This window comes from Leguminivora glycinivorella, chromosome 6 (genome assembly GCF_023078275.1).
Source record: "Leguminivora glycinivorella isolate SPB_JAAS2020 chromosome 6, LegGlyc_1.1, whole genome shotgun sequence".
Classification (NCBI taxonomy): Eukaryota; Metazoa; Arthropoda; class Insecta; order Lepidoptera; family Tortricidae; genus Leguminivora; species Leguminivora glycinivorella.
The window spans coordinates 5,317,425-5,340,250 of record NC_062976.1 but is presented as its reverse complement, the minus strand read 5'-3'; the positions used below and the strand labels follow the sequence as shown (position 1 = coordinate 5,340,250).

The 22,826-nt window shown below is 37.4% G+C and overlaps 3 protein-coding genes across 11 annotated transcripts in view; 2 read left to right on the top strand and 1 right to left on the bottom strand.

Annotated features, from left to right (window-relative positions):
* The window catches only part of LOC125226822 (endonuclease/exonuclease/phosphatase family domain-containing protein 1-like), a 68,756-nt gene extending 63,362 nt beyond the window's left edge, over positions 1-5,394 (top strand). The window contains exon 6 of the mRNA XM_048130935.1: positions 4,353-5,394. Coding sequence (XP_047986892.1) covers positions 4,353-4,588 — 236 coding nt within the window. The 3' untranslated portion in view covers positions 4,589-5,394. The remainder of the gene's footprint in view (positions 1-4,352) is intronic.
* Positions 5,395-10,147: 4,753 nt separating this feature from the next.
* On the top strand, positions 10,148-11,587 carry LOC125226823. Its single transcript, XM_048130936.1, has one exon. It carries the CDS (start codon positions 10,275-10,277, stop codon positions 11,565-11,567), a length of 1,293 nt encoding a protein of 430 aa, XP_047986893.1. The 5' UTR covers positions 10,148-10,274; the 3' UTR covers positions 11,568-11,587.
* A 2,235-nt stretch (positions 11,588-13,822) lies between these two features.
* Positions 13,823-22,826, bottom strand: part of LOC125226820 (GTPase-activating protein skywalker) — a 162,571-nt gene continuing 153,567 nt past the window's right edge. For 5 of the 9 annotated variants that reach the window (XM_048130931.1, XM_048130927.1, XM_048130926.1 and 2 more), the window contains 2 exons: positions 18,757-18,888; positions 13,823-17,627 (listed from right to left, as the gene is read on the bottom strand). In XM_048130931.1, coding sequence (XP_047986888.1) covers positions 17,486-17,627; positions 18,757-18,888 — 274 coding nt within the window. In that variant the 3' untranslated portion in view covers positions 13,823-17,485. Of the gene's footprint in view, positions 17,628-18,756; positions 18,889-18,918; positions 19,042-22,826 lie in introns of all 9 variants that reach the window. The other 4 variants (XM_048130934.1, XM_048130929.1, XM_048130928.1 and 1 more) reach the window with 1 other exon arrangement.

Here is a 22,826-nt window from a genome sequence, read left to right as displayed (position 1 = left end):
ATGAGCACAGATATTTGTTCCTGAGTCATGGATGATATTTTTTATGTATATAAGTACTTATCTATTTAAGTATGTATATCGTCGCTTAGCACCCATAGTACAAGCTTTGCTTAGTTTGGGGCTAAGTTAATATGTGTAAGGGATCGTCCACACTCAAGAGACGCATGTCCGCCGACGCGGAACGGACGTCAGCGTCACGCCGCCTGAATGTAATTTAAAAAACGTCTCCTCAGTACATTTTGTACAGGAAGGACGCGCAAGGGTCGTCGCTTGGCGCGCCCCAGGCGGCGCGTCTTAGGTACAGGCGGCGTGGCGCGGACGTCCGTTGCGCGCCCCGAGACACGCGACGCTCTGGTGTGGTCGGTACCTTACGTCTTTCCTATACAAAATGTACTGAGGAGACGTTTTTTAAATTACATTCAGGCGGCGTGGCGCTGACGTCCGTTCCGCGTAGGCGGACATGCGTTTCTTGAGTGTGGACGGTCCCTAAGGTGTCCCCAATATTTATTTATTTATTTTATTTAGTTCATTTTTTGTTTTTGCTTCATGTAGCTATCTACATATAGTCAACAAAGCCATTTCATTGTTTGATATCCCTGCACTTACACATTTTTAGGGTTTTATTTAGAGGTCAGAGGTGCTATGCTAATAGATTGTGTGACGGAGTAACGTTTAAATACCTTCTTCTTCTTAGTCGTGTACTCTTGTCAGAGTAGTCACACACAGAGTAGTCAGAGGTTGCACAATATTGATGCATTGCCATTATATGTTATCAGTTTGAGAGCGCGATACACGCTGTCTGCTGCTACTAGTGATAATATGCAAAAATACGTCTAACAGTAGCTATACATTGTAGATGTGGCTTAAGGCCAGTTAACACGCGTCAACGTCACACAGAAAATTCAATGTAAAATCAGGAACAGACGGTTTGATGCAGAATGCATGACGCAAAAACAAAATTTCAAAAACTCGAAAATTTATTAATTTATTTCCACCCACATTTTGCGTGGTTTGGAGTATTTAGTATCTTACATTGTATCAAAGACATATATAACTCCGTATAGACGAATAAAGTCTAAGAAAAAAACGTACCTCAAAGCCCTAGAGTCTAGCCTATCTGTGCTCATTAATATTAATATTTGACATTTTAACACGTATCAAGCTAACAATTTGGGCCAAGTTGTCAAAACTGAGGTTCAAAAGTTTTAAGCTTGTGTCGAGAGATGCAGTCTATGCACTGTGATTACACATTTTACTTTGACAGTAACTCTCTATAATACTCGATCCTCTTTGATTGTATACAGTAAAGACGGAGTATGAAAATTGTAATCCATACTTCCATACTGGGATACCCCCATTTGCCAGAATTTCATTTGCCATAATTTTATTTGCCATCCTATTCAACAATCATAATATTGTTTCTCATAACATCTTATGCCATAATCATTGTTTACTATATTAATCTAGTGCCAGAAACTTTGTTTCCCATAAAGTCAGTTTCCATAATGTCATTTGTCAGAATCATCGAAATCCGTAATTACCACATTCCATACCATCATTTGTCATACAAATTAGCGTCCAGAAAAGTCAATTTCCATAATGTGCTTTGGCAGAATCGAAAACTACTATAATAGGTACTAGAAGGACTAGAGAATGAAACTGCTATCAGAAAGTAGGTTAGGTTAGGTTAGAACTGTGACCCCCTGGAAAATGAAACTGCTATCAGAAAGTAGGTTAGGTTAGAACTGTGAACCTCTGGAAAAGGAAACTGCTTGAAAAGTAGGTTAGGTTAGGTTAGAACTGTGACCCCCCGGAAAATGAAAATACTATCAGACAGTAGGTTAGGTTAGGTTAGAACTGCGACCCCCTGGAAAATGAAACTGCTATCAGAAAGTAGGTTAGGTTAGAACTGTGACCCCCTGGAGAATGAAACTGCTGGAAAAGTAGGTTAGGTTAGGTTAGAACTGTGACTCCTGGAAAATGAAACTGCTATCAGAAAGTAGGTTGGGTTAGTTAATAATATGGGCAACAATTAATATGGCAATAATTGCTTATGGCGATTGAATATTCTATGAAACCATATTATTGCACTTAATAATATGGCTAACAAATAGTATGGCATTGTATGATTATGGAAGGTAATATTCGGATAAACAACGAGTATGTCATATGATTTTTATGGTAAACAAATCATTCGGGCAAATGAAATTCAGGCAAGTTAGATTCGGGCAAATGAATATGTTAAATGACTGTCGGGCAAACAATAGACAACCTTCCATACTAATATTATAAATGGAAAAGTGTGTGTGTCTGTTTGTTTGTCCGTCTTTCGCGTCAAAACGGAGCTACGTATCGACGTGATTTTTTAGGTGGAGATAGTTGAAGGGATGGAGAGTGACATAGGCTACTTTTTTTTCTCTTTCCAATGCGAGCGAAGCCGCGGGCAAAAGCTAGTCTATTATAAAATAGTATGCACTCTTTTGCATCTTTGTTGCTGATGATTCTCGTATGATATCTATAATAATAACTATAATAAATAAGAGCGCTTATTTCCCATTAAATCGATTTAATTACGTATTTATCGAACTATTTAACACTTAACTTAATTTTAATAGTGACAATGATGTTTTGCGTTACCAACCTTGTTCTCAGGTTACCTAATTACAAAATAATAACAGGTTTTCCTTACATAACTTATTATTGAGGAAAATATTTTCTTGAACATGACAAACAACTAGTACTTAGTGTAACGTTGCGTAAAGTGCAAAGTCTTATATTTCTATTAAAAGATATTCGAGTAGGTACATATACCGCGTCAGTTCTGACATCATGTGATACCTATCTCTCGTCACGGTGAACATATATATGTGGTATGTATGTATAAACTCTTTATTGTACAAAACACAAAACACAAATATGACACAGGATAGACAGTACAAAGGCGAACTTATCCCTTTAAGGGATTTCTTCCAGCTAACCTTTGAGTAGGTGAAATGTGATGAAGAATGGTAGACAAATATAGCACTTAGTACAACAGTTTATAGGAAAGCCCATAAAAATATAAAAGAGACGAAAACAAAAATAATAAAATAAAATTGGAATAAAAGGTACATCAAATATAAAGAATATATAACAATATATATAGTAAATAAATATATATTTATATATAGTATCTATAACTAGTTAAAATATCTTCTTTTGTTAATATTCCCATATATGTATAATTATATATATGAGATTATTAATTTGGATATTACATTTTTATTGTATACTAGCTTTTGCCCTCGGCTTCGCTCGCGTTAGAAAGAGACAAAAAGTAGCCTATGTCACTCTCCATCCTCTCAAATATTTCCACTTAAAAAATCACGTCAATTCGTCGCTCCGTTTTGCCGTGAAAGACGGACAAACAAACAGACACACACACACTTTCCCATTTATAATATTAGTATGGATACATATTTGCCGCGTTTTATAAAACATTTATCAAATAGTGCCAAACAAATTCATTTAACCCTTTATAGGGCACCGGTCTCAAAAAAGACCACCCTGTATGACTATCTTTTTGTATTTTTTTCTTGTAGAGAATTTTTTGTACTATAGGATGGCGATGAGGTTTGAACTCACGATTTTTTTGAGTCTTGCCCGTTAAAGGGGGTAACTAAAGGCCCACTTACACCAATCACTTAACCCAGGGTTAGTGGGCTGTCATCTGTCAAATTCCATATAAAATGGTGGGTTAACCCTCCATTTTCGTTGGTGCAAGTGGCACTAAAGTAATTAAATTTTATAAAATGTTCTCAGAAGACGTAACGTCATCTATTCTGAAAAACATGACTATGAATGCGACACTTAAGACTTTCCCAAACTTATCGACGCGGAATCGCTCGTTAGTGTGAATTACGCGTCGTCTTCGCTGAACACATCCATGTTCATACCAAAGACATATATAACTCCGAATAGACAGATAAAGTTTAAGAAAAAAACGTACCTCAGTACCATACAGAAAAAGGTACCGTGGCCTAGATGGCATTACACCTTTGGGGTACGCTCAGCTAGATGGCGCTAATACAAGCTAAGAATATGGGCCAAATTGTCAAAACTGAGGTTCAAAAGTTTTAAGCCTGTGTCAAGAGATGGCAGTCTATGCACTGTGATTACACATTTTACTTCGACAGTAACTCTATAGATAGATTATAATACTCGATCCTCTTTGTTCATACTAACGAGCGATTTTTAGTCGAATATGTTTGAGGTGACCCTTAGTTCTTGGAAATGTCGTGTCAAGGTCCAGTTAACATTTAAGCGCAGTTCCATTCCATTTTTTATAATCTTATTAACTTCTCTCATTCCAGCTCTCGACAGTTGCGAGCCGCTCCTAGACGAAGGTCTCTCCACCACCATAGACAACAAGCACACCGGCCAAACCTGCATTGTCTCCCCCGGCACCATAGACAAGTCCATCTTCAACGGCCACTCAGGAGCTATCAAGTCTGGCCTCAGCCACCTCGCGATCCCTAGAGGTTGGTCGTGGGGCGGTCCGGCTTCACCCTACTGCCCTCTATGGGCGGAGATGAAGGTCCCTGATTGACACCTAGATATGAGGATATTACCTTCCGCGGTTTTGTTCTTCCTGCACTGTCTTCTTTTGGTGATGTTGCATATGTTTTATTTTAATAGTTACGTGTTTTAGTGAGTTTATTTGAGTTATTGATGGTAGAGGAGTTGTGAAGTCTAAAGTCCACAGACTGTCAGTTATTCGGCACTGTTACTTGGTCTACTAAAAGTGAGACTAATATTGTTCACGGAAATAATAATTGGTTGACTCTTAAGAAAAAACGTACCCACAGTACGTTTTCTAATTTATAGCACGATTTTACACACACGGCATCAGATAATATATTTATTTTATTTCTTGGTACCTCTTTGAGCCAAGGTTACCGCATAATGGACGGAGCGATACCTATAGCTAGTAACTTAGGCTTTACAAGTGTTCTACTATCAGTAGCTCTTTAATTTAAAGTTAAGTTTGAATTATTTAAATTCCAATCCAATGAATTGTTATAAGATATCTTCCTTTTTAAATCCTCAATAAATATAACCAATTTTCACTTGCATCATAATCAATTTTAATAAATCAATACTTTTATAATACCATATTGCTACTAAAGTGTAATTAATGAATTGTAACGTTATATTTAAGATATTTTACCGTTCTGACTGGATTTTGTTTATTATTAATTATAATAAATATTAACAATAAGTACGCAACTACGAACAGAGACATCACTGGTAGCACTTGTTCAGTTGTTCACATAGATATTTGTGTATGTTTAGTATCATTATAAAAAGATGGAATAGTATTTGTCCAAAATGGTGATTTATTTCTGTAACGTATTTCTTAGTTCAGTCAATGTAAACTAATCTTGTACTATATCTGACACGTTCGTGCGTTTCCGTTTTACGGTATATCTAAGTTTTTCGGTATTAGGTATTATTATAATGTTTTACTGCGTATTTTCGGTACTTAGGAATTTTAAAGAGGAATATACTAGTGAAATGAATTTGCGTCCTTTAGCGTTGATACTATCGATGTATATAATCATAAATTTAATTATGTACATAATTAAAAATAAGAAAATGCTTGTATATACGCAAATTATTTTTTAAAACTATTTGTCTTGTTTTAAGCCAATGCTACTCTTAGTAAAACTATACACGTATTTATTTTGTTTATTATTTTATTTGGATTGCACGTTTTCTAATCAAACATTCTGTCTGATACTCATCTTTATTTCCAGTATTTACAGTTATATTATATTTAAGAAGGATAGTAAATAATACACATCGCTAAATCATACCATTTTCTATCATTAGCCTGTTTAACAAAGAAATATTAACGCTGAGTAATAATCATTTTCACCACCAAAAATAAAGGGTTAACCCGAGGTTAACCCATTATTTTAATTTGGAATTTGACAGTTGACAACCCACTAACCTTGAGTTAAGCGGGCGGTGCAAGTGGCCCTTATCAACCCAGAAATAAATAGGCACAGAATTGTTAGTATCAAGTGTCAATGTCACTTTTGTGAAATAGGCAACAGGCTTTATGGTTTGATTTAGCGATAAGTATTTTTTTTAATAATAATCGTTTACCGGAACAGTGTACCTGAACTGTTTTCCTTTTAGGGTAGTGATTTAAACTTTAATTAACTATTTGTATAATTTTAAGGAATAATATTCCGTTCTGAAAGGTCCAAAGGGTCGTGATTTATTTTACTTCTACTGATAATTCAAAATTGTATTTAAAAATCGTCATAATTATTTTCATTCTGAGTGTCCGAAACAGATGCCCAATATGATAACTTTTGTGGACTTTTCTGAACGTATTTCCAAGTTCTTTGTACTTCTGACAGCTGATATACCCAAATAACTAATATTCTACTTAAATATTGTTATTTTGTAGGCGTGAATGATCTCGTGGTTGATTTATTATACTCGATCCCACTTCTGACATTAATGTATTGCGAACCAACGAGTTATATGATAGCTAAAATACTGTGGATGGATTGGGCATTACCTTATATTTATGAAATGGGTCTAGTTATGGACATAAATACAATAAAATTGTGTTTTTGTCAGAACATTGCAGGCGAGACACATTTTTTTTTTTATATTGGCCAGAAATGTATTACCTGGGTTAATTTTTGTTCCATATGCATATATTATATATTTCAATTCATTTTAAGTTATAAGTAGAGGTCTGACAGGGTAAGCTGTCTGCTCGAAAGCTTATCGTTAATATACACATTTTCCCTACATTTAATAGTGTTTGGGCAAGAATTATACTAAAAGTCAAACTTCAATGTAATTATGGCGTTTACTTAAAACGTGCATGCCCTAACAAAATCGGTGTCAACTTAGCTTGGACTGAGGAGTCGCTATTCACATTTTTTAGAACTTGGCTTTAATTGTTGAAAGTACAGCTTGGCAAAAAAGAGGCAACATTGTCGTGTCATCCCTTTCTTATGTGAGAAAACGAGACATGACAATCTTGCCACTTTTTAATTTCTACTCTTTTGCCAGACTGTACCTTATTTTTATTTTAGATTCGTTAGAGAAATTTTCAAGCGATGACATTTGCCTGTAAAATGCACAGAAGAGGCCGTAAAGGCGTAAAATACACAGAGACGTGGGGCGTGGAGCGGGCGCCTGGGCCGCGTCGTAAAAGACGTAAGACGCAGCGCCTGGCGCCGCGGTGGCGGCAGAGTGGCGCCGCGGTGGCGGCAGAGTGGCGCCGCGGTGGCGGCAGAGTGGCGCCGCGTTGGCGGCAGAGTGGCGCCGCGTCGCTTGGGGCGCGTCTTACGTCTTTCCTATACACAATGTTCAGTACATGGAGACGTGTTTTAAATTACACTCGGGCGGCGCGGCGCGGGCGTCCCTTCAGCGTCTTACGACGTGCGTCGCCTGTATGTGGGTTGCCCCTTATACAGACTACGATAACAATCAAGTCACAATAAGTGTTGTTTTGACTTGCACTTACAATTAATTAAATGATTTATATAATCCAACTTCTATCCTTACTTTGTGTGATAAAATTATTTATTTTGTGAAATGATTTATAATATTATTGCGTATTTTTAATGTTATTTTCTTGGTGTATTATAATTATTATTGGTGAATTTTAATAAATTATTGAAACAATGTTTGGTATTTATTTCCAGTGCTTGAAACCCATAAATTTAACATATTTTGTTAAATTGAAATAGATATCAGACACGAAAGAAAAAACGACAAGGCCCACTGGTGGCCGAGCCGGGAATCGAACCCGGGTCTTCAGCTTACGCGGCTAAGCCACCAGTGGGCCTTGTCGTTTTATTTTTCGTGTATGATATCTATTTCAATTTATAATTTATATATAGTAGTGTGACTACTTGAAAAAAGAACAAATCAAAAAATATTCAATAAATTAATTTGATTTGTTGGCTAGTCGTATATTTTGTTAATTTAAAGTATTTAATTAAACCTATTTCCCCTTATCTTACTCGTGAAAGCAAGCTCAGTAGGTTGCTAACACGGTAGTCGTAAGGTAAAAGGTAGTATTCCTGGCAAAATAGAGTAGATATGTACGTAGAAATTGAAAAGTAGCTACAGTAGAACCCGCTTAAAACGATTCTGAGGGGACCCAGCCAAAAAAGCGTATTATACGGGAAATCGTATTAAACGAGACAAAATTGTGATTATTCATCGTAAACTTTTAATATGGTTACTTTTTCTTAGAGCATTAATGTTTTTCTTCTTATTTTTGACATCACTGAACCAAAGATGGGACAAATAATTAAGAATTATTAAAGAACCGACACTCCACACCGCAGCAGTGATAATGAGCGAAGTGTATGTAGGTAGCACAGAGAACCTCCTATTGTAAAGTAATGCAAGGTGAGTGGTTTTAGATGGTGTATTAAGCGGGGACGCGAGTCGTATTAACCGTGAAAAAATGTCTGAAAACAAGTCTCAAATTGTAGGGACCGGCGTAAAATGGCGTATAATGCGGGAAATCGTATTAAACGTGATCGTTTTAACCGGGTTCTACTATACATTGAAGTTGTAGTGTTTTCCCGTCTTCTTACAAGTTGATTTGAAAGGAACGGTACTACGTTGTTGCCACTTTTTAATTTCTATTTTTTTTCAAGCTGCCTACATTTTTAGGGTTCCGTACCTCAAAAAGAAAAAACGGAACCCTTGTAGGATCACTCGTGTGTCTGTCTGTCCGTCGTCACAGCCAATTTTCTCCGAAAATACTGAACCGATTAACTTGAAATTTGGCATGCATATGTACACCTGTGATCCAAAGACGAACATGTAATTAAAATTAAGAAAATTTAATTATATTGGTCACTTTTGGGGGGTAAAAGTGAAAATTAAAAATCAAAGTTTCTAGAACTATATTTTGTTACATATCAAATGAAAGAGGTTTTTATAAGTATTTCAAAAATATTTTTATAATAATTTTTAGTAAGGTAATTTTCAAGTTATTTAAGAAAATAGGCAAAAAATGACCATCCCCCCCCCTTATCTCCGAAACTACTATGCGTAAAATTTTCAAAAAATACACGAGATAGTTTTCAATCTATAGATTACAGGAAAACCTATTAGAAATCTACAGTAAAGCGTAAGTCGGACGTAAAAGAAAAAAAACTCAAATTACGAATTTCACTTACTGCCGCTGCAAGGAGTTACCAAATCTCTTGAGATTGTTTGAGCGCGTTTGAATATTACACATTAAACTCATTTCTGTTTCGTTTTGTTCAAAATATTGATTATTCGCAAAAATTACTTAAGTTCCTACTAAAAAGGAGGCGCTTAAGCCCTTCTTGTAGTGTGCGTAACCCTTACAACGCGAGTAGAACTCGCACTTGGCCGGTTTTTTTTTATTGACCCACCGTGTCCTACGGTTGATTTGATTCTGTTGTAAGCGCAGCTGCGCAGTAGCCGACAGCCGACATCGTCGTCGACAGTTTGTAAAACTGTTCTGCTGGCTCACAATTTTAATAATGCAATGCAATGGATCAAATAAGTAGGGTTTAAAATAACTTACACAAAAGAAAGGGCTAGTTTTATCCCATAGACGTAGACGGTCAAGCAAATCTTGTCGCTAAAAAAGGCACGAAATTAACATTTTCTATGGGACGATAAACCTTCGCAAAATTTTTCAAGATTTGCAATTAAATCTAAAACAATAATTATACTTTATGAATACAAAATATACAAAAACCGACGAGCGTGTATGAGAAACGTAACGTTATGAAAGTGTGTGAAGCGAAAGTGATTTGTCAGGATCGTAGTAAACGGAAATCCGTGATCTCTGCCTACCCCTCTGGGAAACAGGCGTGATTGTATGATATGTATGTAACATGTATTAAACAAAAAATGTTTTTTCGTTAAATTATTATAATGGAACGCACTTTTAGTATGTCAGATCATCAACACGGGAAGCATGGTCGCGCGATAGATAAAATAGCAGGGCGTCCCTATCGCACTTACACTATTTGTGTTTGCAGTGCACTCAAGACGAGGCGGTATGGCCTATGGTCCTAGCCTGTCCAGAAGGACGAAAGAAAAAAAAAAATCATCAGGAGTGTCAGTTTGACATTGACAGTTACAGTGGCGTCGTTCTCGTCTTCTTGTTCAGCTATGGTGCAATGAACTGAAGGTAGAACAAAAGAACCTAAACAAACCTTTGAAATTATCGCAGACAGTTATTGTAGTGTAATAAAATGAAGCCTGAAGACGCACCCAAAGATGAAGAAGAAAAAGCGGAGCCGGAGAGTAGTGAACAACTCGTCGCGGGAGACGTTATTGGTGATACTGCTTACAGTGAGCGATTTGTTTTGAAAATCCTACTAAAATTAGCAAATTTGGATACTTTAAAAGAAGAAATCAAGGAAAAATCCTTCGAAGACGATCTTTGCACGTTGTGGGATATGACTGCTGAGCGGGATGTGGTTTTATTCCTTGAAAAACATGACATCTTAAAACTCTTCTATTTCGCTTTACCCGTTATAGAATCTCCGCGTTTTATTGAGATAATTGTCGGTATTATAGGAAATTTATCATGCCATAGGAACGTCGTCTCAGATCTGATGAAAATGGAGAAGTTTTTGGAGTTACTTCTTGATTACATGAAGAGTGATGACAGTCTGGTTTTGATACAAGTGCTGCGACTTGTAAACTCCAGTTTGTTCCTCGCTCCCGACGCTCACGTCACTACTTTGATGGATCTTTTCCAAAAGACAGACTATGCAAGTACTCTTTATTTCATTTTAAAGAATTCTTCAAGTAAAGAATTGCTTGTGACAGCAATAGAGAATTTCAATACACTGTGCTCATATTGTAACACAGAAAAAACCAGATTGCTTTTCTTTACAAACTTCTTGAAGAAGGAAGCTATCGAGTCCTTGGTAGCAGGTTTCACCGAGATTATTGTGAATCAGAAGGATTCCTGTGAGCAAGATGAACTCGAAAGAGTGCTCGTCATCACATTTCAAATTGTACTAAATTTGGTAGGCTTCGACAAGTCACAGGACATTTACATAGAATGCGCTGAAGATGTTGCTAACATGATTCACCAAGCTTTATGCTACTATGAGAGAAAGTTGATAAATCTGAAGGAAATAGACTCTGATGTAATAGATATACTTGACTCTAGCATTACTATAGTCAATGTTTTGAAAATCACTTGTGACCCCAGTAAATACTTCAAGCCGTGCCACAGAATGTGGAAGGCAGTGAGTTTGATATTAAAAAACACTAAAAATGGTAACACTTTTGAACAAGATGATAGAGAAGAGTTGACTGCATACACGAGAAACATTGTGAACCCACTGAGCACTCTTATTTGTGTATATTTGAAGACTTGTACTGAAGAGGAGTTGCACAAGATCCTGGATGACATTGGTGAGGAGTACGAGAGGATAGTGGGGGGAGTGAAAGACAAGGAGGTTAAAGCTGAAGTCAGTAAAAGGACAGAAAACTATAGAACCAGGTTAAAGGAGAATGTAGACTCATAATAAATTTTCATTGTACCTTTCACTTGATTTTTTCTTTGAAATCTTACCCTGCCTACTTAGTAATGTTAAACTGTATAACAGGCTAAAGAAATTCACATTGTTGTTGGACTGGTGGAACTTGGTATTGTTTTTTTGTAGTTAACAGATTTATGAAATGAGGACATAAATCTAGTAAATCAAAAGTTTCTGAACTATATTTGCAGTCCTTTTACGATAGTTCAACACTTCACCTCTTGCTTTTGAGTAGAGACGGGCCGAATACGAACAACATTCGGTTCAGATCTTACCGAACCGAACATTCGGTTACGCCATATTTTTAAAGGGGATGTTCATTAAAACTATCAAATGATTGATAATGGTTACATAATTATGTCACTACAACTATGTTTTTATGATTAGGTGGATAACTAAAACTTAGTTAAAACAACCCTGTACTCTTCTCAACTCTTAAACTACGGTTATTTAACTTTTTTACAAAACAATTATATTTATATTTTGATGCATAGGTAATTAGCTCTTTTTATTCCAATGGAATACGTAAGATCTTCATTAGTTATTTACTTTGTATATTCGGCAATGCAACCGAATTATTCGGCCGAAAACTTACCGAATATTTACCGAATATTCGGCCCATCTCTACTTTTGAGTAATGCATCGCCTCTGTGGCTTCTGTGAAAAAGGCTAAGTCTCGTCAAGGACATATAATACTGGACAGACAAAGCCCATACAACAAAGCGTACCCCTGACATGTAAAACTAGATGGCGCTGTTTCACAGCCTGGAAGTGGCCAAATCATATTTTCCCGAAATATTTTTGCGTGTTTTTATTTTTTATAAGAACAAATGACATGCTTCTTTATTATAATATCACGATATCACGTCAATACACATTTTGAAAAAAAAAAAATTGTAGGCCTCATCAGTGTAGTTATGATAGTATTTAATAGGTGGCGCTAAAAAAATGAGGTACGATTCTTAGTATGGAGACTGTAAATCCATACTAATATTATAAAAGGGAAAGTGTGTGTGTCTGTTTGTTTGTCCGTCCTTCACGGCAAAACGTGGAGATAGTTGAAGGGATGGAGAGTGACATAGGCTACTTTTTGTCTCTTTCACGGCAAAAGCTAGTCCTATATATATTATCCTTGGTCTCGTGCAGCTTCTGAGGTCTCCTGGTGATGCATGTTTTTTTCACATGGTGCCATTTTTAAAAATACAGGAAAGTAAAGTAATTTTGAACACATTGTTCAATACAAACCTGAAGGACTTACCTCTATCTAGGCACCAAATACATCAGTATTTTATCTCATGCCAACATCATTGGTAAAACCTGTCTTAAGTCTTGTAGCCTGAATCGAAAACATAAACCGTAGAACATTTGAGAAAAAGGCAAGTGCTCTGGCCTTACTAACGTTTTTCTTGTACATTGTAGGTGCTGCCATCTTGTGGGTTCCATTGGAAACTTTACATTTAAACTTTGCCAATAAACATGGTCAAGGTGTTCATAAATATGTGAACACGCCTCTGTTGTCGAGGCGAGTTTAGATATTTTAGCGCGCCCGCCGCTTAGATATATGTCTCTGATGGTGACTACAGCCTGACCAAAGAGTAGATATTAAAAGTCGGTTAAAAAGTGGCAACATCGTAGTGTCGTCCGGTTTCCCACAGATATTTTTTTTCATATATTTAGGCACGCCACAGTCTGTATCCTGTCAGTCACATATAAAAGTGTTTAAGTTCTTAGATTACAGAAAGACCTATTACCTATATATTATGATACATAGATATATTGATTTGAAAAGGATGACACGTGTTGCCACTTTTTAATTTCTATTCTTTTTGGTCAGACTGTACTGTGCTGCATCCTACAGTTCATGCGCACTCTCTTACTTGAAACGAGTTATCTTTGACCATAGCTACTATAGCTAGGTAGCAATTAATAATCTGTGTGCTTAAGTTAAAGAGTTCATGGCGTATACAATGCGACGTGAAATAGTTATGAAAATAAGAGGGCGCCACTTTCTTCGTAGATAACTGTCAAATTTTTGACATAAAAAGAAAATTTCGCAATCGAAGCATTTTTTTCAGTTTCGTTTTATTTACGAAGCAAATGGCACTAAAAAGGCGGCTGAAAAATTTAGGGGCAAAGGTTTATCGTCCCATAGAAAATTTGCTTGACCGTCCTTATATTTTCTCCTATACCTATTTTATGTTTCAATGTAAATAGGTTCGATGAAAAAAAAAGTAAAACGATAGTTGTATATGGGATTATATATTTTGTAGACATCATAAAGCAACATTTACATTACCATTAAACAAGTTTCGCCCGTCGGCTAGACTATCGAATGTAACAGTACAGTAACGTAACAAAACAAGCACGCGCTCGATATGCTCACAACACACACCACAATACTGAAAAGGAGAACAAATATTAATAACAGTATACTTTACATTATATGTATTTATAAACTAACACGTCCTACGCGCCCGTCGGGCGAAATCGCACAAAAATTTAAATATCAATTCGTAAATATTTAGATTATATCGTTAGAGATAAAAACAGGATAAAGACTAGACTTTACACTGATCAACGACAACTCGGGACGCGCCGCACCTTATATCTACACATTAACGTAAATCAATCATAGCGACTACTGAACATCGTCTCAAATGAATTCAACCGCGTATCGTCTACGATTGAATTTATTTAGTCCAATATTTAGACCACATTCGGGGATAGTCCGAGCATTCTTTATCGATGCACCCGTCTCTCTCACACGTAACTAACTGAATCTGCGTGTGGAGAGACGGGTGCGCGGCGCGCCCGCAACAGAACGTAATATCGCCCGCGGCGCCCCCGCGCGCGACGCCACGTGCACGACCTCACTCCCGCGCGCTCCACACCGAGCAGGCCCACCACTTCACCGGGCACGCGTACCCCACAGCATATGCGCAAATCATATTGAACGTTGAACGCACCCATAGTCTGAGCCGCGGCGTATAACTTACATTAAAAATGTTCATTAATTTACGGTAATCGAAGCCTCTCTTAACATATATTTTTAGCTTTTATAATTTATAATGAAGTGCCTCTTGCGGTGTGGTGGGACGCGCGCGTGTACTCAAAACAACTGAGCGAATATATCAAAGTTACCGACATAACTTTATGGCCCCGAGCGGACCCGTGCGTACGGTCGGCATACGGTCAACTTGAGACTTCAACGGTCTATGTATATGTACGGTGTATATGCTGACCGTACGCACTTGTTCGCGAGAGGCCCGTAGCGGCCCGCGGGGGCGCTATTAACATTATATAAACCATTGTTACCTAATCAATAAATTACATAAATAATCTGAATTTAAAACGAGTCTTAGGCTTTTGATAATCATGTTTGTAGTACCTCCGGATCGGCTCGAAGGAGTTACTATTTCAAAACCGATTTTGAGAGTATTTAGACGGTCAGTTTTAAAATAGTACTAGGTGAGAATATATAACTTAGCCAATAATGGAAGCTCACTTTGCAAATCATGATGAACATTCTGATGGTCATCAGGTCATCACGGATTGCCGAGTGATGGCAAGCCGCCGGTGATATGCTATCCCGTTGTACTCCAGGGATATGTATGTTTGTGATGTCCGACTAACGCTACGTTCGCATTCAACATATATAAAAAATCGCACATTAAAATTACTTCGTTCATTTTTTAAAACGCTAAAAACTGTCAAGTTATCGAATCCACTATAGCTTCGTCACATACATTAATATTAGATAAGAAAATGATTGATGAGATGGAAGGCGGTTCTCGGTTCGCGATTTGAAACACCATTTCTGCATCTCACTAACACCTATAGTAAATACGAGAATGAAACATACATAAGTCGTATCATAGAAAATCTGCAATTAAAATGGTGTCAAAAATCGCGAATCAATACATTTATACCAAATTGCCAGACGTATAAAGTCGAATGGTCCTTTTTTGGCACATAACCGTCAAATGTAAAATAATACTACACACCGCGTCTCACTCGTAACTTTAGGTACACATACAACACCGACAACTGTTGTAAGAAGTTCAAAACCGTGCGTAGCGATACCTACAAATTTCTCTACTTTAAATTTCTTTGGTACATTTTTGTGAGCAAGGATATGGTGACAGTTTTGAGTATATGAGACATGTTTATAAATTAGGATTAGAGGAACTTTGCTTATATATCGCTAGTAAATTGGACCATATTTGAAAAATAATATAGTTCCAATATTAAAAACTGACGATGTATAAGACAAAGTTGCTCTGTCCGCGTATCAAGCCTTACAAGCATGGAGTCTATTGTCTGTATTTTTGACCATTCAAAGCCAGTCTTATGACATCTGGCGTGCATGGTACGTCCTTCTTATTAATATTTCTTACTTTAATACAGAAGTAGGTAATTCTAACTGCCAGCCGTCGTAAGCTGCCTTTTAAATAAATTCCAGAACTTTTATGCACATATAATTGAAGCAGGCGTGGATGTTCCGGGCAAACTTGGGGCCATCCATAAAGAACACTGTTATATTTCAAATTTATTAAAACAACAAACAATTTATTTTTGGATGAACCCTTATATGTCAAGACGAAGAACGTGCCATCAATTTATAGATTTTATCGAGTACCTAATAATTAATTAGTTAAAGAAACATCTTTACAACGCCATTTAGTAAAAAGGCAAGAGTATTTCTTTAAATATATTCCATTATAACACCGTAATAAAACTAAATATTTTACATATAACACTTAAAAGTACGCGAACGATATAGTTGTGACCTTTATGATGGCACGGCCTCGCACGCCCGGAATATCCTCACCTCCGCCGCCTAGGCCATCATACATATTGCTTTCTTTAAGCGTATTTAATCCAATAGTTACGTAACACATTTTTGTACTTACACACTCTACGCGAGTAAATATCGTAACAACCTAATTGCCCCTTTCGTTGTGTTGAACGGATCTGTTAACCTACACTTGTCTTAGTGCGTGTGAGGCTAGGGGGTACGGGAGATTACACGTGAATAAATATAGTAATACAGCTAATACACAGTCTATTTACGGCAAGAGACGGCTTACCGGTTACATAGCGATTTAGTCGATCTAATCTTAAGCAAACTCGTATGTTATCCGTGTGGTTGCGATCGCAACAAAAATGACAATTTGAAATTGAACAGAACGCAATACGATCTTGAATAAGATTGTAAGGTAAGAATTGCTTTTTCTAAATAATTCTAATGCTACTATACTCACGCAGAAGTTTACTTTACGAATTTTGGTTTATTCCGAACAGTCTTAAACATCCAAATTGCTAAATCTAATTAAGGATTAGCAAGATTGACCAATTTGTGACAAATATTTTCGTATAGCAAGCTTCTGCGTGGGTCTGTAGCTGTATGTAGATGTATATATATCGCTATGTAGTCAGTCGCCGCCTGCAGGCATGCGCACCTTGTGACACGATCACAACATTTATATCACACTCGGGGTACGACAATACACAAATCGGGCCACCCTTTGCTGTGACGTCAGCTTTCTGTATGAAAACAATGTTCGATTCAACCGATCTACAACACCATTTCGTATTGGAGTATGGGAATTTTTGTAACATCTGATTCGTTTTCGTGATTTTTTTTCGGTTCAACCGCTCCGCAACTCCATTCTGTGCAGGAGTATTAGTAGAAAAGTTTGTAATGAATGTCAATATTAAACAGAAATAACCTTTATGTCTACATAATAGAAGCGAAGTTCTTTTTGCGTAAACATGGATGTTTTTCTATCAGCTGTTATCGATTCCGCATCGGTAGGTGTGAGAACCTGAGACGGAAGTTTCCATCATGTAGACAAGACTTGCAGTCGGTGTTGTGACGTCACAGGTCGGGTGCGGAGATTCGCCTAGGCGCCGGAGAAGCCGTAGACCTCGAGCACGCGGATCTCGAAGTCGCCGGAGGGGCAGAGCGGCGGGTTGTTGAAGGTGGAGCAGCGGTCCGTCTTGCCGAACCGGATGTTCTCGTCCATCCAGATCGCCTGACCGTCTCTGCAAGGTCGAGAGAAACGTTAACATTGGGAGTCATGTGTTGGGAACTTTTTGACCCCTTCTACTCGTGTCATCTATTTAGCTGTAGAATGTTCTGTCACCGCAAAGTAGTTCAACACCTTCGAACCTTTAAGAAAAGAGCGTACTCCCATCACAACGACCTGTGATGCATAAGTTATTACACGTTATGCTTATGGCAGATAGCAGTAGTGAAATGAAGTCTACTCGAGGAGGAAGCTAGTCCTGTGTCATAAATAAATTTAAGAATGTAGTCGAAGTACTGCACCGGAGTTTGACCTTTCCTCACCTAATTAATATAGAGTACTCGAATTATGTAGTATTGTTTAAAGTTGTGTTTACCGTGGCGGTCAAAAAGTTCAATTAATGTAAAAGTTCAGTAACGTACAGTGGATACATCTCTTTATAGTCGACTGTACACGTCAAAATGTAGGAGCGAATTGTCTTGAACAATACCTACGATAACTTTCTCCGCGCTGATGTGATGCGATTCACTCTCATCTTCTGTTTTATCTTCTAGCGTCCCAAGCGTACCTAGCTCAGACGGAATACAATCTGTATCAGTTGGACAAGTCCTCCGACAGTGATCGTGGTGCTAACTCCAGCCATGAAGAGTGTCAACGCGTGATGAGACTTACCCTCATCCTCCGCGTTGTCTGCCAGCGTCCCGACCCAAGGATACTTAGCCCGGACGGGGTGCAAGCTGTAAAAGAAAGATGTTGATACTGACCCGCCACCGATGGTGATCATTCTGGAGCCAGCCAAGTAGACCTCAGTCCCGTCCAGCAGTGTGTTATTCCGTTTGCTAGCTAAAACATGTCGAAGCAACATTGTCTCTTACCCTCCTCCGACGGTGATCATATCCACCCAGCCATGAACAGCGTCGACGCGTAATGCGATTTTCCTTCATCCTCCGCCTTGTCTTCCAGCGTTCCAACCCAAGGATACTTTAGCCCGAACGGGATGCAAGCTGTAAAATAAAAGTATTGATACTGACCCGCTACCGATGCTGATCATTCTGGAGCTAGCCAAGTAGACCTCAGAGCCGTCGAGTAGTGTGTCAGTTTGACAACTGACGCGAGCTAAAAAACAATAGAAGCAACTCTCTTACCCTCCTCCGACAGTAATCATGGTGCTATCTCCAGCCATGAACAGCGTCAACGCGTGATGCGACTTGCCCTCATCCTCCGCCTTGTCTTCCAGCGTCCCGACCCACGGGTACTTAGCCCGGACGGGATGCAAGCTGCAAAGAACAAGGTTGTTGGACACTGACCCGCCTCCGATGGTGATCATCCTGGAGTCGGCGGCCATGAAGAGCTCGGAGCCGTGCGCGACGGCGTCCTTGTTGTCGGCGCTGCAGCCGACCCACGGGTACTTGGCGCGCTCGGGGTAAAGGCTGCAAGCGTGCGGGCGTCCGGAGGCGTGATTGCGGGAATGCGGTTACAAGACGGTGGTTCGGGTCGAACTTTATCGATTTATAATTTGAAATTTTAGGTTTAGACGAGGTTTATTGATTTTTTTCGAAAGATGTATAATTAGACAATATACTTTGATATTTATTACCGTCTTAAAGATTTTAAAGCGAGGAAATCTCTCATAAAAAACAGAGTTATAAGAATTCTATTTAATTTTGATTTTTTTTGCAAATAAAGAATTTTTTGCATTTCTACAAATAATTTTCGTTAAATTTCGCAATAAAATATTTTCTTATGACGAATGCAAAAAGTAAAATCGGTGAAGTTTCATTTTTTTTATCATAGACTATTTTAAAAACTTTTACACAATTAATACAAGTCGAAGTCTAGTAGATCGATTGAACTACCGCGCATAATTCACAATTAACTGTATTCAGAATAAATATTAATTTCACATTTATTTTTAATATTTGTCTAAATGCAGTTTAATATGATGTTTTTGCAAAGTTTTGACCGAACTTTTTTTTTCACCCAAAACCGTCTTCTAATCGTTGTTATATTTAATTTATGAAGAACCAATCACGCCTCTCGAAAAATGGAGTTGTTATGTACAGGAGAAAGGAAATGCAGCAACAGCGCAGAGCGATTGCGCAGCGGAAGTCGAAAAGGAACGTTATTCTCCAATGAATGTTAAAATCAAGAAAATTTAATTTGAAAGTAATTCGCAAGAAATTAAACTTAACTTTGGAACTGTGTACATGGTTTACAACGATTTTACTGACAAGGTTAGTTATAAGGCCAATTCATGCATCTATTTTGAAAATCGAACTGTAAGAAATATTGATTTTCTAAATATGTGTCATGACAAAATACTATTTGGTGCTTGGGGTCTGTAGATTTCGCAGCAAAGTGTGAAAAAAAAATCTAAAATGTTTTTTAAGTAATTAAATAATATATTTTTGGTTGAAATTTTGGGGTTGCCTTTCGCAACTCACCTAAAAGAAACGTAATGTGTATAATTAACAAAATCCAATGTTTTGTCACAACACGTTGTGCATGCAAGAGAAAAATTAAGACAGGTTTCATGAACACAGTTCCATTTAAAATAAACTAAAACAAGAACTACTACAAAATCTAAACGTGAATCTATGACATAGAATGATTACAGACTACTGAAACCAAAGAGTCATTAATAGTAGATAGGTGTAAAGTACAGATTCTAAAGTACTAAAGTGCATATCGTCGTAGGGCATTATATTATGGGGTAACCGGCTTTGAAAAATGGCCAAGTAATGTTTTCGTCAAACTGCCAAATTGGAGGCCACAGTAATTTTTAATGACTGAGGAATTTTAGATTTAATAAATTTAAGAGACGTGTCCTGTCTCTCACGTTTATTAAATCTAAATTTCCTCGCTGTTTCGCATTTAACGAAGAGCTAAGGGAGGAAATTTCAACTTAAGACAGCACAGCTGTGCAAGATTTTTCTCATATTCTACAATCAATGACTCTTTGAGTGAAACTAATGGCAGGACATGCAAAGCGGTGCAGTGAAAGGAAGTGTGCCGGCAGCGTTGACCCGAAGTACGAAGTACCCGCTACTTACAGTCAGTCTTACATTTGACAGTCGCCCATTTGCATGGCCGAATTGAACTCCAGGATAATCACGTTTCAATATGATCTCATTGAAAAATTTGGAAGGATTTTAAGAATAGTATGCATTAAGGATTGTAAAATGTACTTTTTGGTGTATCACATAAATTTATCCAAGTATCTATACAATTTATTATTTAATATCTGAAGACGGAAATATAGTTACGGTGATGTTTACAATTTGTGTAAAGTTCTTAAAAATAAAGGTTCTTTAGTTTTAGATAAAATGTAACAAATAGTTACATAAGATTTTTTTTTAATACTACGTCGGTGGCAAACAAGCATACGGCCCGCCTGATGTAAAGCGGTCACCGTAACCTATGGACGCCTGCAACTCAAACAGTGTCCAGTGTGCAGTTCTCCGAATATAGTACTTTCAGTGGTCAAACAAGTCTGATTATTTAAGAGAGATATTCCAAGGTATTCATATCGAGATCATATTGAAATAATTTGTACATATTAGTTAAAATCAAAACCACATATTGATAAACACAGTCAATTTGCAAACCAAACATCCAAGAAATTTCGATAGGTAGAAAAAGGGCGTAGGTGTTTCGAAAATATATGTTTCAAAAGTCTCAAACAGGTACGTTCCAAACCAAAGAGTAGGGAAGCGACAGAATAGTTGAGATTAGTAGGTGCAAAGCTACTTTTATTCGTGCAGTTAACACTAGACTAGCACAATCTTTGTTTTTATATTCAGAATACTTAAAAATGTATACCGACTGAGTCCTAATTTGTATGATCGATCATTTGGCATTGTATTACAAAATCGGTAAGAAAAAGGAATAATTAGATTAGGTAGTAAGTTACGTATAGTTCGATATATTAACATACATACATACATACAAGCATAAACTCACGCCTGTAGAGCACATAAAGTGCTCAAGTTCCAGAGGGTACTTTTAGCAATTAAGGAGTTGAAAGTAAACGATATTGTGATATTGCGGTGATAGGTTAGCCCATCGCCCACGACACATTAGGCTAGTTTGCTATACTTAAAATAAAATATTTTATGCAGTGCACGAAATAAAGCACTACATAATTAGAAGAAAAATATGGACGTAAATAAATTGACCGTGACGTCACATTTCATAATAAACCCAAGTCCCACAGTCGGCTTCTACGACACCCACGGGCGGCAAGGGATAAATGAAATTCTTAACGTCACTAGACGGGTAGGTACTATACTAACTGAACTATAAAGTAAGTATCTTGGATATAAAAACAGAGTTTAAAAAACCTGCGCACAATATTTTAGCCTGACAGCTCAAGTACGTACCGCGTTATCAACTTCTTCTGTTATTATGGAATATTTTGCACAATCTACTGCCGGCGTATCATGCTTCCAATTTTATCACTTATCCACGTGGATAAGACATCTGTCACTCTCACACTGACATACTTGCCAAAGCGTGACGGATACTTTATCCACGTGGATAAGTGATAAAATTGGAAGCATAATACTGGTCTCGATATCCTTTTGTCTGTGATACTAGCTAGAACTACTTACACGATACGTGTAATATATGTAATTATGTATTGATAGAGAGCTTTAAGTTGTTACTGAAATGTGAGGTTTAAACTCATGCCTTAACACACACAATGTAAACAAATATATAGTAGAGACTAGAGAATTACAGAATGTGATGTTCATTTAATCAGTCCTGGCAAGCTTGGTCGTACGATAAATGATAAAACATCAGGCCACATCGAACTTACAAATAGTGCGATAGGGACGGCCTGATGTTTTATCATTGATCGCGCGACCATGCTTGCCTGCCTGAACTCAGAAAATGGTGAATTCAGCAACTCAAATTGATCTTAACGCTAAACAGCAATTTCTTTCTTAACCTCTAGGGCATTTTTTCCGTCTAGCTTGAGGTTTCGATTTGGTCATTATTGATGGAAGATGTTCAACAAAATACATTCTGTAATACTCTATCAGTTAATTATTGTCACTACCACACAACATACGAAACACATTGGTAGTACATTTTCTTGCAAAACATTCTGAAACCGCTGCGTTCTTAGTAGATTTCTCAAAAAATGTAATTTATTATGACACCCCCCCAAAAAATACTACCCTCCGTTAAAAATTAAGAATGAAATAAA